The sequence below is a fragment of the Hyperolius riggenbachi genome, chromosome 5 (genome assembly GCF_040937935.1).
Source record: "Hyperolius riggenbachi isolate aHypRig1 chromosome 5, aHypRig1.pri, whole genome shotgun sequence".
Classification (NCBI taxonomy): Eukaryota; Metazoa; Chordata; class Amphibia; order Anura; family Hyperoliidae; genus Hyperolius; species Hyperolius riggenbachi.
This window is the reverse complement of record NC_090650.1, coordinates 93,737,280-93,751,726: the sequence shown is the minus strand read 5'-3', so window position 1 is coordinate 93,751,726 and position 14,447 is coordinate 93,737,280. Positions and strand designations below refer to the sequence as shown.

General features: G+C 42.5%; 1 protein-coding gene across 3 annotated transcripts in view; it reads left to right on the top strand.

The window, feature by feature from the left end:
* Positions 1 to 11,829, top strand: part of HYCC1 (hyccin PI4KA lipid kinase complex subunit 1) — a 161,092-nt gene extending 149,263 nt beyond the window's left edge. The window contains exons 11-12 of one of the 3 annotated variants that reach the window (XM_068236004.1): positions 2,997 to 3,190; positions 10,635 to 10,748. In XM_068236004.1, coding sequence (XP_068092105.1) covers positions 2,997 to 3,190; positions 10,635 to 10,649 — 209 coding nt within the window. In that variant the 3' untranslated portion in view covers positions 10,650 to 10,748. Of the gene's footprint in view, positions 1 to 2,996; positions 3,272 to 10,634 lie in introns of all 3 variants that reach the window. The other 2 variants (XM_068236003.1, XM_068236002.1) reach the window with 2 other exon arrangements.
* Positions 11,830 to 14,447: the final 2,618 nt, after the last annotated feature.

The window sequence follows — 14,447 nt, the reverse complement described above, 5'->3', positions numbered from 1 at the left end:
CCATTCTGTATATACAAGTGTGCTCCTAAAATTGTACATACAGTGATGTGAAAAACGATTTGCCCCTTCCTGATTTCTTATTCTTTTGCATGTTTGTCACACTTAAATGTTTCTGCTCATCAAAAACCTTTAACTATTAGTCAAAGATAACATAATTGAACACAAAATGCAGTTTTAAATGATGGTTTTTATTATTTAGTGAGAAAAAAAACTCCAAACCTACATGGCCCTGTGTGAAAAAGAAATTGCCCCCTGAACCTAAACTGGTTGGGCCACCCTTAGCAGCAATAACTGCAATCAAGCATTTGCGATAACTTGCAACGAGTCTTTTACAGCGCTCTGGAGGAATTTTGGCCCACTCATCTTTGCAGAATTGTTGTAATTCAGCTTTATTTGAGGGTTTTCTAGCATGAACCGCCTTTTTAAGGTCATGCCACAATATCTCAATAGTATTCAGGTCAGGACTTTGACTAGGCCACTCCGAAGTCTTCATTTTGTTTTTCTTCAGTCATTCAAAGGTGGATTTGCTGGTGTGTTTTGGGTCATTGTCCTGCTGCAGCACCCAAGATCGCTTCAGCTTGAGTTGACGAACAGATGGCCGGACATTCTCCTTCAGGATTTTTTGGTAGACAGTAGAATTCATGGTTCCATCTATCACAGCAAGCCTTCCAGGTCCTGAAGCAGCAAAACAACCCCAGACCATCAAACTACCACCCCCATATTTTACTGTTGGTATGATGTTCTTTTGCTGAAATGCTGTATTACTTCTACGCCAGATGTAACGGGACACGCACCTTCCAAAAAGTTAAACTTTTGTCTCGTCGGTCCACAAGGTATTTTCCCAAAAGTCTTGGCAATCATTGAGATGTGTTTTAGCAAAATTGAGACGAGCCTTAAAGAGGAACTGTAACGACAAAACGGCCCCTGGGGGGTACTCACCTCGGGTGGGGGAAGCCTCAGGATCCTAATGAGGCTTCCCACGCCGGCCTGCGTCCCTCGGGGGTCTCGCTGTAGCCCTCCGTGCAGCGGTGACGCAATATTTACCTTCCTGGCTCCTGCGCAGGCGCTCTGATGCCTCTCGGCGCCGAAGTAGGCGGAAATACCCGATCGCCGTCGGGTCTGCTCTACTGCGCAGGCGCAAGTTTCCGGCGCCTGCGCAGTAGAGCGGACCCGACGGAGATCGGGTATTTCCGTCTATTTCCGTGCCGAAAGTCGCCACAGCGCCCCCGCTGGAGCCAGCAAAGGTAAATATTGAACTGACAGTCGGCACAGTCGCCGGCTGTTCGGAGGGCTGCGGCGAGACCCCCGTGGGACAGAGGACGGCGTGGGAAGCCTCATTAGGATCCGGAGGCTTCCCCCACCCGAGGTGAGTACCCCCCAGGGGAGGTTTTTGTTGTTACAGAGTCTCTTTAATGTTCTTTTTGCTTAAAAGTGGTTTGCGCCTTGGATATCTGCCATGCAGTCCGTTTTTGCCCAGTCTCTTTCTTATGGTGGAGTCGTGAACACTGACCTTAATTGAGGCAAGTGAGGCCTGCAGTTCTTTAGATTTTGTCCTGGGGTCTTTTGTGGCTTCTCGGATGAGTTTTCTCTGCGCTCTTGGGGTAATTTTGGTCGGCCGGCCACTCCTGGGAAGGTTCATCACTGTTCCATGTTTTTGCCATTTGTGGATAATAGCTCTCACTGTGATTCGCTGGAGTCCCAAAGCTTTAGAAATGGCTTTATAACCTTTACCAGACTGATAGATCTCAATTACTTTTGTTCTCATTTATTCCTGAATTTCTTTGGACCTTGGCATGATGTCTAGCTTTGAGGTGCTTTTGGTCTACTTCTCTGTGTCAGATAGCTCCTATTTAAGTGATTTCTTGATTGAAACAGGTGTGGCAGTAATCAGGCCTGGGGGTGACTACAGAAATTGAACTAAGGCGTGATAAACCACAGTTAAGTTATTTTTTAACCGGGGGGTGGGCAATCACTTTTTCACACAGGGCCATGTAGATTTGGAGTTTTGTTTCTCACTAAATAATAAAAACCATCATTTAAAACTGCATTTTGTGTTCAATTATGTTATCTTTGACTAATAGTTAAAGGTTGTTGATGAGCAGAAACATTTAAGTGTGACAAACATGCAAAAGAATAAAAAAAATCAGGAAGGGGGCAAATAGTTTTTCACATCACTGTAGGTAGATCACTTTGACTTGCTAATTTTTAAAAGTAGCTAACAACCCGAAAAAGTGTGGGCACCTCTGGTTTAAACTATGACTAAGGGCAGATTGTAGGCCAAATCTGCATCAGTTGATCAGTTGAAGGCCTCTTGCACACTGCAAGCGATTCAGATTCAGATTCCGCTTTTTAATCAGTTTTTACATCCGATTCAGATTCTGATTTGCAGTTTGCTCCCTGCACACTGCAAATCTGAATCTGAATCGGATGTAAAAACCGATTCAAAAGCGGAATCTGAATCGGAATCGCTTGCAGTGTGCAAGAGGCCGAATACCAGCTTTTTCACAGCCCTCATCTGATTTACAGATCCTTCTTCGCTCAACCTTTCTTCAAGGTGTTGTATTGATGAAGGTAACATTTTTGTTTGAGGAAATACACCCACTCACCTCTGTCCTTATTCTTTACCTCAGAAGTCCAGTAATTGTTGCCTCTATGCAATATAAACCCAAGAGCTGCTACTGTTACTAAAAATGTATGGTTCTGTAACTGTTCAATAATCTCCCTGGTAACATGTTAACAGAATGAGCTATATGTCATAATTTGTGATGAAAAGTGCTCATAACACCCCATTTTCCAGTAACTGTCATATATACTGTATATTATAAAGCATTTCGCCATGTCTAGTGTCTAGCCAGTTTCCATTTGCTCGTTATTCATGTAACATTTGTGTTGGTGCTCCCTTTATTATTATGTTTTAGTTTCTTTTGTGTTACTCTCCCTCCATTGTCATTTCAGCCATTATCTTCCTTTTTGTCTTGTTTCCCCCCCACATCTAGAGCAAAATGACACTAATAATGACTGCTTAGACTCGAGCAACCTTGTCATCCCTGAGATTAGTGTCACCAGTGCGCCTGGAGACAAAGTCGTCAATGGGGAGAGAATGAAATCTCTCGCAGATAATGAGGCTCTGCATGAGAACTGTTCAGAGCCCAGAAGTGAGGGCAAACCTGAGATCAGAAGGCAGAAATCTGTAAGGAAAATGATGGAGGACGGCATCTCCTCACCTGGCAGAGTGCAGTGTTAAATCACTTGCTAGATGAAGGGCTCAGAGGTACCGGCAAGTGAAAGGGTCACAGTGCATGGGTGCGCACACTAAACCTGTACTTCCTGTGACTGCAGGCAAGCATGCATGTCTGTTGCTTTGATGGACCACTACAGTGAAAACGATGACATTCTGATTTTTATTATAAAAGTTTTCTTAATCTTAAACATACATACATAAAACCATAATAAAATAAATAAAGTATGCATGTTCCGGACAAAATAATACAACATGCCAATCAAATTGTCAAAGAAAATCATGAGACCATATGTCTCTTCATAATAACCAAAATCACCAAAGTATAATATATAGATCTATACAATAAATTTTAATGTACAAAATAGCCTGAAGCAGCCAGGGGGATACCCAAACATACTGCCATTCATAACAACGAGACATGACACCATAAAACCGTCACCAAGACACTGTGCAAGAACAACACCTACAATACAACATTCTCAAAACGATGACATTCTGCCACTCGTGTAGCATAATAATGGCACTCGCAGCATAATAAAGTCCTTGCTATACTTTTGCATGTAAAAAATATTCATGAATGCCTTTTCTTTACTGATGACACGGCCTACTTATGGGAACAGGAATCCCACTCTTCACTTGCTCTCTTTCAATTCCTAACTGTAGTTACTGTCAGGCCACAGCTGTGTACAGAGCCATCCACTATGTAATGGCAGCCCCTGGCTAGCTATGATCGATTACTCCCTGATTGGAAATTGATCAAGGAGTAGTAATCGTTAAATCTTCTTTCACTATTATAATTAAATTTTTAGCCAAAATCTGTAAACTGATTGAACTGCCAACGCTACTAACTTGGTACTAGTCAATGCTGTAAAAAGCTATTAGAATGAGTGTAGGTAACACAGCACTGTCATGTTAATACCTTATATTTATTGCTCTTGTGCATAATACATTCAAACACATGCACAGCTGTTAAAACATACGGAGGGGAGGGGGGCTGGCTGTCAGGTTTTTTTTTCTACATGCAAAGATGTGTTTGAGATGGAAGTTGGCCTTTTCATATTAATAAATTGCACAAGTGTAAAGACTAGCCTTACTTCTACCTGTGATGAGTACTTACTGCCTTTCCTTAGTCAATTAAGAAAAAGTATATTCGGTGGGAACCTTTGCTAATCTTAGGTGAAAGAGATCAAGTGAAGGAGGGGCCCAGCTGCCAGAGGAGGAGTTGGCAAATAAAACAAACGCTTTTTATATACAAAATGTATTGAGGATTTTATTTTGCCAAGGAAGTAGCAGAGTGTCATATTTTTTGCTGCAGTGATCCTTTAATTACCTCTGTCATTAGTAAGCTATGGGAGCTGCCATTTTGACCCACTGCCTTTAAATATCTATTTTTTGGCTGTAATGCTGACCTGTGGCTATGCATGCTAAGTCACTCAGCTGGGGCAGCACTGCAATCTGCTCTTCTCCTGATCTGACATACATGTTCCAGGTAATGGCTATGAAAGCTTTATAGCCGGAAAATCATGATTACAGCTGCGAAATTAGGATCATTTTAGGACGTTGGTTATGACAGCAGCTTCTGTAGCTCTCTGGCAGAAGTACTTTAAAGAGAACTTCCACCCAAAATACCAAGTTTATATGGGGGGTGATTGGGACACCTGGTGACTACATAGCATGGTTGTGGGAAGTGCCTGGTTAGGCTACAGAGTGGAGTAAGCCATGGTAACCCATCCCTTTCTGTGCCTTTTTCTTTTATAGCTGCATTACGCTTGAGCTTGCCGTTACTTACGAATATCCAGCATTCCTACACACGTTGCATCACTGTGATATTTAAATGGGCTTGCTTTACTATTCACAGGCAGATCTGGGAAAAGGGAGATGTCAGAGCTGCCAATGCAGACAAGTTATGTTGCTGATTGTTTATCCTCAATGTCTTCTAAACCATTCATCAGGAACAGATGTGCAGATCTGAGGTCCTGGCTTTTCTACATACTGGTTCCAGGCGAGTGACTAGGACATTATCACAGCCAGACGCCTCCATTTTCAGAAGCAAGTCAGCAGTGCCAAGTTTTCTACTTAGGTTTACTATAAAGCAAACATGTCAAACTAAAATTGGAAGGATGGGCTGCTAAGGCAGTCATGCCTCATTTATAGGTCACACTATAAGTCAAAATTCGTCATTTGTAGTTGAAAGAGTGAAAGAAAGAAGAGTGAGGGCTGGTTCACATTGGGGCGATTCTTCTGCGCTTTGCTGATCGCCGGCGATCAACAAAGCACTGCTACAATGTATCCCTATGGATACATTCACACTGCAGCGGTTGCGATTTCGATTAATCACAAACGCGCTGCATGCAGTGTTTTGGGGGCGATTGTTCTGTGATTCTCATTCTGTTTAACGGGAATCACAAGCGCAAAGCGTGCAAGAATCGCAAGCCTTTTTGTTGAAATCGCAATCCGAGCAGATCGCGGGCTAGCGGCGTGCCGAGTGTGAACTAGCCCTGAATAAGCAAAAGGTAACTTCTGTGATCTGACACATGCTCTCCCAGCTACAGTGGTCCACCCATTAAAGGAGTACTGTATATATGCTCCATCCGCGTGCAATTTGGGCACAGGGAGAAGCCGAAAGGCTGGCTCTCCCTGTGCTACCTAATCTCGGGGGAATAGAACAAAATCTATTCCCCTTCTGACCTAATTTATTTCTTAGGCTGTGGCTCAGGGTCTGTATGATGCCAGCACCCAAATTACAGAACAAGTGTATATAATTCAGGCTGCACCACTTAAGCTGTAATTAAAGGGAACTGAGACCATTTTGAGCAACCAGGGCATGCCAACAATGTGGCTCATTATTATAATAATAATAATAAAAAAACTTCCTTTCTGCCTCTTCTTTTTACATTTAAAATGTTAGCATAGGCTCTTATTACCCTACTTTTTAGATGGCAGGGCCTGCCTGACCGCAAGAATTTCAGGCACATAAGGACTGATGTATTTATTTTATTTCACCCAATAGCAGAGCAAACAAAAGCTTTTATCTGCCGTGGGGGTGGGGTGATAGGACACTGTGCATCAAAGACTTTAAAGAGAACCAGAGATCCTTTAAAGAAAAGAAGTTCTACATACCTGAGGTTTCCTCCAGCCCTATAAGCGCTGATCAATCCCACGCCGCCGTCCAGCACTGCCCGCAGCTATGAGAACCGGGACCCCGCTCTGCCGTCAGTCGGAGCCAGTCTAGCGTAGCAGAGGTGCGCTCTTTGCGTATCTCTGCAGCACTGTATGGAGAGATACGTAGAGAACGCACTTCTCCTGCGTAGCCCGACTCCGATGACGTCAGCAACGAGAGCCTGTTCTCATAGTTGCGGGCAGCGCTGGACGGCGGCATGGGATCGATCAGTGTGTATGGGGCTGGAGGAAGCCTCAGGTATGTATAACTTCTTTTCTTTAAAGGATCTCTGGTTCCCTTTAAAGAAGTCACAGATGCTATACTCATACCTGCCCTTGGATAAATAAGGACAGCTAAAAGGGGAGGGGAGAACATGGCAGCTCCTATAGCTATTAGAAACCAGGAGAAACTGCAGGAAAAAGAGGTTCTTGGTTGCCTTTAATATTATAGCTTTTGGCAGTGCCCAAATCCGGCGCAGAGAGGACGCCGGCATGACCTGTCTTGTTTTTCAGAGCCCTCTTTATAGCGCCTTTATTATTGTGCTCTCCTTTTATAAAGCCTCACTATGGTGTGCCCCCATATTTGCACTTCCACTTTATTGTGCTACCTCATTATACTGTTCCCTTAATTACAGCACAATCAGGAAGTGTACACTCTATTCCAGCACATTCCAGTGTGCATGCTGCATTGTAGGTGCGGCCACCACACATCTGCTTCAGACCACATTTGACATGTTTGCTCTAAAGTAAAATGTATTCAAACCATTTTTTTGGTTATTGTTTGGTATATACAGAGAAAAAGTGAAAGAATTTTCTGGGGCATTTATTACACCCAGTCCTCTCCTCGAGTGCTGGTCAGACGGCTAATGTGACTAGAAGAGAGGGAGAGATCTGCCCAAAAGCCAGCAATGAAAACCGAACACAAGCACAAACCCTTCCCCCTTTAGAGAAATCTTGAAAAGCTTTTTAAAAATGTAATGTTAAAAATCCTCTCAAGGCTAGCAGTCATGTGACTTCTCTCACCCCAGCCATGCTGCCTATGGGTGGAGGGGAACACAGTCCAGCTGCCTCTTAGGCTCCTAGGGCAGTCAGTGTTGGGTGGGGGTTGGATAGCTTTTGAAAGGCAGACCCTCCATAATTTGCTAAGAAGAGGCTGTCCGCCACTGATATGCAAGGAGCTGACCACCACTGTTTACAACAAAATGAAGGTATTTAGGAGCTTTTTTTAATTGTTCTCGTTGTAACACATTAGTGGGAGGTAGACAAATGGATAATTGTTAAAAATAATAGCCTGGATAGAAGGTTAAAATATTTGGATCCTATTGTTCCTTCGTAGGTCTCCATGTCCCGACGCTTGCTTCTGTAATAAATCACCCAATGCAGTCTAGTTTATCTTTCTAGACTCGCCCCATACGGTATGTAATATGCTGCTCAGTTCTGTCCATCGTTCTAATTGACATCATTGGATTTGTTTACATTTCACAATCGTTCTTTGGCTCAACCAGTTGTGTGTGAGAACAAGAGATAAAGACCAGAGTCAGGGTAATTTATGCCGTATGAGGGGAGTTCTGTTGGAGGGTCTGTCAGGGCATTGGCTTTCATGGGGGTCTATGGGCATGAGTACAGATGTGAGAAAGGAAGGAGGTGGTGAGTAGGCCTGGCAGTAGTCAGCTTTTACAGTAGAGCTCAGTAGGTAAGTGTGATTTGGTCACAGGGTCCCTTATTTACAATGGAGTTACTATTTTGGGTGGAATTTGCATTCAGAGTACGGAGTAGACATGCTTGAACTGCTTATTTAGTCCTTTACTGGAGGCTTGTAACACTAACATTCAAGAAGCTGCATGCAACCAAGATACACAGTCTATATACTGTATTCTACATTTAAAATGAATATATGGAAATCTCTATTTTCCTAAAATGTAAGTATATAACAGGTTAGTCCTTTCTTGTGCGTTGCTTTATATAGGCAATGCAGAGGTATAAATCTATAGCTTGAGACATACAGATGCATCTTGTGACCTTTCCATTTGTTTGCCTTTACTTTCGAGCACTAGGGTGTGCGGTGAGCCAACAATGCTTTTATTTCTTGTATCTGAAGCAGAATCAAAAACTTCAAGCTTTGGTGATCTTGTAATCTATTTTTTCTTCAGCATGATTAACAGCTGGACTTTCCTCACAATCAACTTGTGCATGCTTCTGGGAATGATGCACTTTAAGGACATCTGTGGTTCAGTAGGAAACAACATGCTACAAACTGAGCAAGATGAAGAGGGTAGAGCCATTTGACATCAGTTTTCCAAAAATGGTGTTTATGGTATAATTTGGACATGTCTTGTGTCACCAGAATCTAAACTATGGGGTTCCGCAGAGCAGTTGGTAGATGTTAGGGTTGGTTCACACTCAGAGAGCGCAAATCGTGAACCGTGATTAAGATTTTGCAGCTCTAAATTTTTGCAATTTTGCCACGATTTGCAATTGTGATTCTCGTTCAATAGAACAAGTATCACATTGCAATCTCCCCCAAAATGCTGTATGCAGCGTGTTTTTGGTTTATCCAAATCGCAAATGCTTCCATTGAGAATGATCCCATTGGGATACATTTGCACAGCACTTTTTCTAATCAGCAAAGTGTTGAAAAGTGCCCCAATGTGAACCAGCCCTTATGCTGGGAATACACCATACATTTTTTCATCAGACAAGATGGTTCGATAGATAATTTCCGACATGTCCGATCTTATTTTTCGATCTTTTTTCTGATCGATTTCTCATAGAAGTGAATGGAAATAGATAAGAAAAGATAGCAAAATTTAATCGTAAATCGATTGGATGGAAAATCGACCAAAATAAATGCATCATGTGTACCCAGCATTAGTCTCCTAACTACGAACTTGCAGTTTCTGATCACACCCTGCACCCCCGCGCATTACCTCAGACTAACCCAGCCTTGTGCAGTGACACACATGGCAGAGGGAGGCTTCCACTGATCTTCCTAATGAAGCAACCACAATGACTGTCAGTCAATGGGGAGATGTTGCTTCAGTGGGCTGAGACATAAACTGCTGCAACAGATAATTTGCATTTTTATATTGAAAAAATCAAAAGCTTTAAAGCACACCTGATCCAAGGCAAAGCTACCTAAGTGGTATGTTTATGCTTGATGATCCACATACCTCTGTGTGTTGTTTTTCTCCTTGGTACCCATACTCAGTCTTTGAAAGATTTTACTTTTGATTATAGTCAAAATTTCAGACAGGAAGAGGAAGGCTTGCTGCAATGTTCCCTCTTATCACCCTCCCATTCCCTCCTCTTCCCTGCCCCATTCACTCTCCTTAAGGGGCGGGCAAGAGGAGAGAATGGAAGGGCAATAGGAGTGTACATTGTGGCAAGCCTGCCTCATCGGGGAACAAGGAGAGACATGGACAAGGCACAGAGGTATTTGGATGTAGCATGAACTTTGTACTTACTCTAGGTAGCTTTACCTCGGGCCAGTGTACTTTCATAAATTATCAAATGCATTATCAGCATAAAATATTTTGCAATTAAATGCATTCAGTAACCACTGACTCCAGGTACCCAAAATTGCTGCGACTCGGACTCCTCCACTCTGACTCCACAGCCCTTGTAGGGCTATGGAGTGGGTACAAAAATCATCCAGCTCCTCCATTCATGAAACTCCAGGCACCCAATAATTACTCCACGGCCTTGAAAATTTGTCCCTAAACAAGTTTTTTACGTTTTAAGTAGTTATATAAGAGGTTGACAAGAGCAAATTCCACATCATGCAGGAAAAATATTTTTCTCTTAGATGATTTGGAAAAGGATTAGAACCTCATTTAAAGTTTTGTAGCTAGTCTGTGTCCCCATCTGGGACAATTTCATGTACTTCCTGTCTACACAGGAAGTGTGGAAATAATAATAATAAAAAAAATCCCAACAAGCATTTTTGGCTGGAAATGTATTTCTGTCCCCGAACTACAGCACTTAGCAGAACTTTTCTGAAAATATATGCAAATGTCAGTCAGTGGGAAAAGGCAGTAGTGTACATCTCTTCACTCTCCACTTGCAGCATGTTGTTGCTACAGAATCACAGGTGTATTTTAAGATTTGCTTGTTTTAGAAATGGGTGATCACATACTAGCGCTTCTTCAAATGATTAAGCTCTGCATTCCACGGCAGCAGTAGGCCTTACAGACCCTTGAAATTAACAATTTTTGCCATTTTTTTTCTCCTGCAGATTCCGCAGAGCTAACTCTTCCAGATGAGCTGTCTGAAATAGCAGAGGTGGACGAGGGTTTCTGTTCCAGGGCAGCTTCCAGCTCAAGCCAGTCTGCTCTGATTCACAGCAATAGCGGCAGCTTCAGTAGGCCGCCCTTAGGAAAAGTCCAGAGGAGATTGGCTGGAACCAGGGCAGGGGGTAAAGAAAGGGAATCCATAGGGGATCCTTGTCGGGATCATCTCAGCAGGAAGCAGAACCAGAGAGCCATGAGTGAGAACCTGGAGCTGGTATCTCTGAAGAGGCTGACTCTGACAACCAGCCAGTCCCTCCCTAAGCCTGGCAGTTACAGCCTAGCACGAACCGCAACTGCTGTATTCAGCAAATCGTTTGAACAAATGAGCGGTGCAGTTCCTGCACATAATGTCCCTGGTGCCAACACTCCTGCCACAAGTACTAATGTGGAAAGCAACCGATTTAGCGCATGCAGCCTCCAGGAAGAGAAACTGGTGTACATTTCTGAGAGGACTGAGCTGGTCATGCCTGGGAAAAGTCATCAGAGATCTCCTAGTATCTGCATTACACTGTCTACTGACTAGAGGGACTTGCCGCAAAGAGACAATTCTCTTCACCGCCCCCTAAATCTGTTTTTTCAATTTCAATGGAGCAGCCTTTATAAGTGACTGACTCGTAGCGTACCAAAGTTTTTACATGCTACCTAACTGAAGCCACAAGCTGTTTCTACGCATCAGATAAGCGAGCAGCCATACGTTTTTAACAATTTTTGAATTTGTAGGGTTACAGCCTTGGAAACGTCCAGTTGTTTTGTGTGTTACGAAGATGTATTTATAGTTTTGTTATGCTCTTAGCGTAAAATATTCTTTATTTTGCCTTTTATGTCTGTATGTTGACTTTAATGGTTATTAATGAGTAAAGGAGGTGTAGCCTGTCAGCTTGTGAAGCATTAGTGTGATCAGCTAGATAAGTGGGACCTCGAGGGCTGCTTGTAAACGAATAGGCGTCCTGCCTCTACTTCTGTGTGGGTGATGGGCTTTTTGGTTAGAGCGAGTGTATTTTGTCCTGAAATGGCCTGCACTATGTATGTATTACCAGGCCTCACCAGCAGATGGCAGTGCACTATGAATAAGTGTTATTTGTTATGTCTAGAATATAAGCCATCTATTTGGAATTGTATTCTGAACAGGCTTAACTCCCCCCCCCCCCCCCCCCCCCCCAACAAACAAAAAAAAAACCTTTTTTATATATACTGTATTTTTGTTAAAGAACATGTTTAATGCTTCAGAGGGTATTGAATATGACTTATGGAAAATGTTTAATAGCCTTTTTAAAGTGATACTGAAGTGACAAAAAAAATCTGATGCTTAACTAAGGAGAAGGAAAGCTCTGGATCCTAGGGAGCCTTGCTGTCCCTCCCTCAGTGTCCTGGTTTCAGTGTTGTCACCCTCGTTAGAGCTATTCTAACAACTGGTCGATTACACCTCTGTGAGCCCTCGGTAGGCTCGGAGAGCACTCGTGTCCCAGAGTGCTCTAGAAGATGGGCGGCTCCATATTAAGCATGCCAGAACACGCTCAAGCACTCACACATGTGCAGTATGGAGCAACCATCTTCAGGGAAGCACTCGGGGACATGAGTGCTCCTGATGTCTTACAAGGGCTCCTGGAGGTGGCAAATTCGAGAAGGGGTGACAGCGCTGCAACCAGGACACAGAGGGAGGACCAAGAAGGCTATTTACGATCCAGGGCCTTTAAGTGTTTTTACAATCACTATGTTCTAACACAGAAAGGGCAAAGACGAAGTGGGTGATAGTTAAAGTAGCTATAGAAAGAACAGAAGAACAAAAAAACTGAACTCTAAGCAAATGTGTAAATGACCGCTGAGACATGTAAGTGTGTCACCTATGGCGTCCATCTTCACAATGTTAGCCTTATCTGCACACATTTCTGCATCCTCAACACTCCTGTGTAGCTTGTGTAATTTAAAGCCCAACTCCAGACTGAGCTAAATATCTGCAAAATACTGCCATCTGGTAGCCTAGTAGTCCGAGTACTCAAAAGTTGTTTTTTTTTTTTTAAATCCAGTAAGGCATCGGCAGGTAGTGATAGTGACTTATATGTATTTCACTTTTTCTCCCGAGTTTTCTTCTGTGTGATATTTTCAAACTTGTCAATAAAATGCCTTTTGAAAATACCAGCAAGCAAAAAAAATACTCAAAATAATTTTGATAGTACTTTTTCACCTAATTTTTGGTACTTTTTCCATTGCAGAGTGCTGAAAAATTTATTCTAAATTGAAGATGAAAAATAATCACCTAGGAGAAAACTCAGGAGAAAACGTTAATTGCATATGTGGCCAGTGTTTCAAAAAATGTGGAACCGTGATCTGAAGCCAATCGGCTAACAGCAGGCCTCATAGAAAAGAGCTATGTTTGGTGTTTATCATTGTTCTATTTAGACAGTAAGGGCCAGGCACAGACTGAACTCTCTAAGAAGATTCCAGTTTGTGGAAATCTTTGGTACAGGAAGTGGCTGCTGACAGAACTTCTGACTAGCAATGAAAAGTGATTTGACATCCACTAATCTAACCACTGAGTGCCTACACAGGTCTATGGCAACATTTCTGTCCAGAAATGAGGCGTTAGCACCCCTATTCAAACAAAATAGTTGGTCTGAAATATTATAGAGTTTCAAATCGGGTTAGTGTAAAATAAGAAGCACTATAGATCAACTGAGTATTTATCTCTTAGCCTAGAGCTTTGTCCAACAGATATTTTTCAGTTTCCTCCATCAATGCACAGATTAATGCAGTGGTGCTATGGTTTGCAGTATTTGCTACATACTTAGGATGTGGAAACTTTTTACAGATAGTTAACCAATCACCAGGCTGTTAAGCTACTTTACTGATGTTTTTCCTGTTCTATTGTTGCCAATGGAAAGTGCTTTGCTCTGCATCCTTAAAGTTTTGGGCTCCTTCCTAAGTAAGACTAACTGCCCTATGTGTCAATGGGAACTTGACTACCTGCTTTTGGTGGTAGATGCAGAAGACTCCAATGCTAAGCAGTTGCTACTAATGACATTGCATTACACTGCAGTTTCTAAACCCTCATACACACAGTCGTTTGAAATGACCGACAAACAACAGATTCCGCCTATTGGACTCCAGTTGTGTGCAAATTAAGGACAAGCACCCGACATCAGGCATTTTGCCTGGTCCATCAGACGGATCAGCTCAGATGACTGTTGGGCAGATATGGTATAGTCAGCCACTTGTGTACAATGTTGTTTGAACAACATTGTTCTTCTGAATGCAGACATATTGTACATAATTCCACTTGCTCACACTGCATTTAAGTTAATTGGTAGTTTACAGTACTGCAGTGCAGAATCAACAGGTCTTTTCAAAAACGTTGCCGATAAAGTAATTTCCGCAATGTTTGTTGTCCGTTTTTTGCCACTTTTGTTGCTCGTGTGTACAGACCTTAAGAGCAATAACACACAAGAGTGGCTAGTTGCTGTTGTACACAAGAGCTGCAGCAACAAGTTGCCGTTGTGTGTCATAGTTAGCAGATGACATGGTCAAAACTGATGCCATACAGTGACAAATTCACTGGAGTACTGGAGCTTTGGCTAGAACATGTCACATTAACCTTGGATAATAACTGAATATATAATTAGACATTTTATTTACCTGGTTTCTCATTATTTTTATCCTCTCAACATGATTCAATTTTTAGAGGTTATATACCCTTTGTACTCGGGAGAATGCACGTTGCCATAGAAAGGAAGGAACAAGATGATGTACAGTGAGAGAACTGA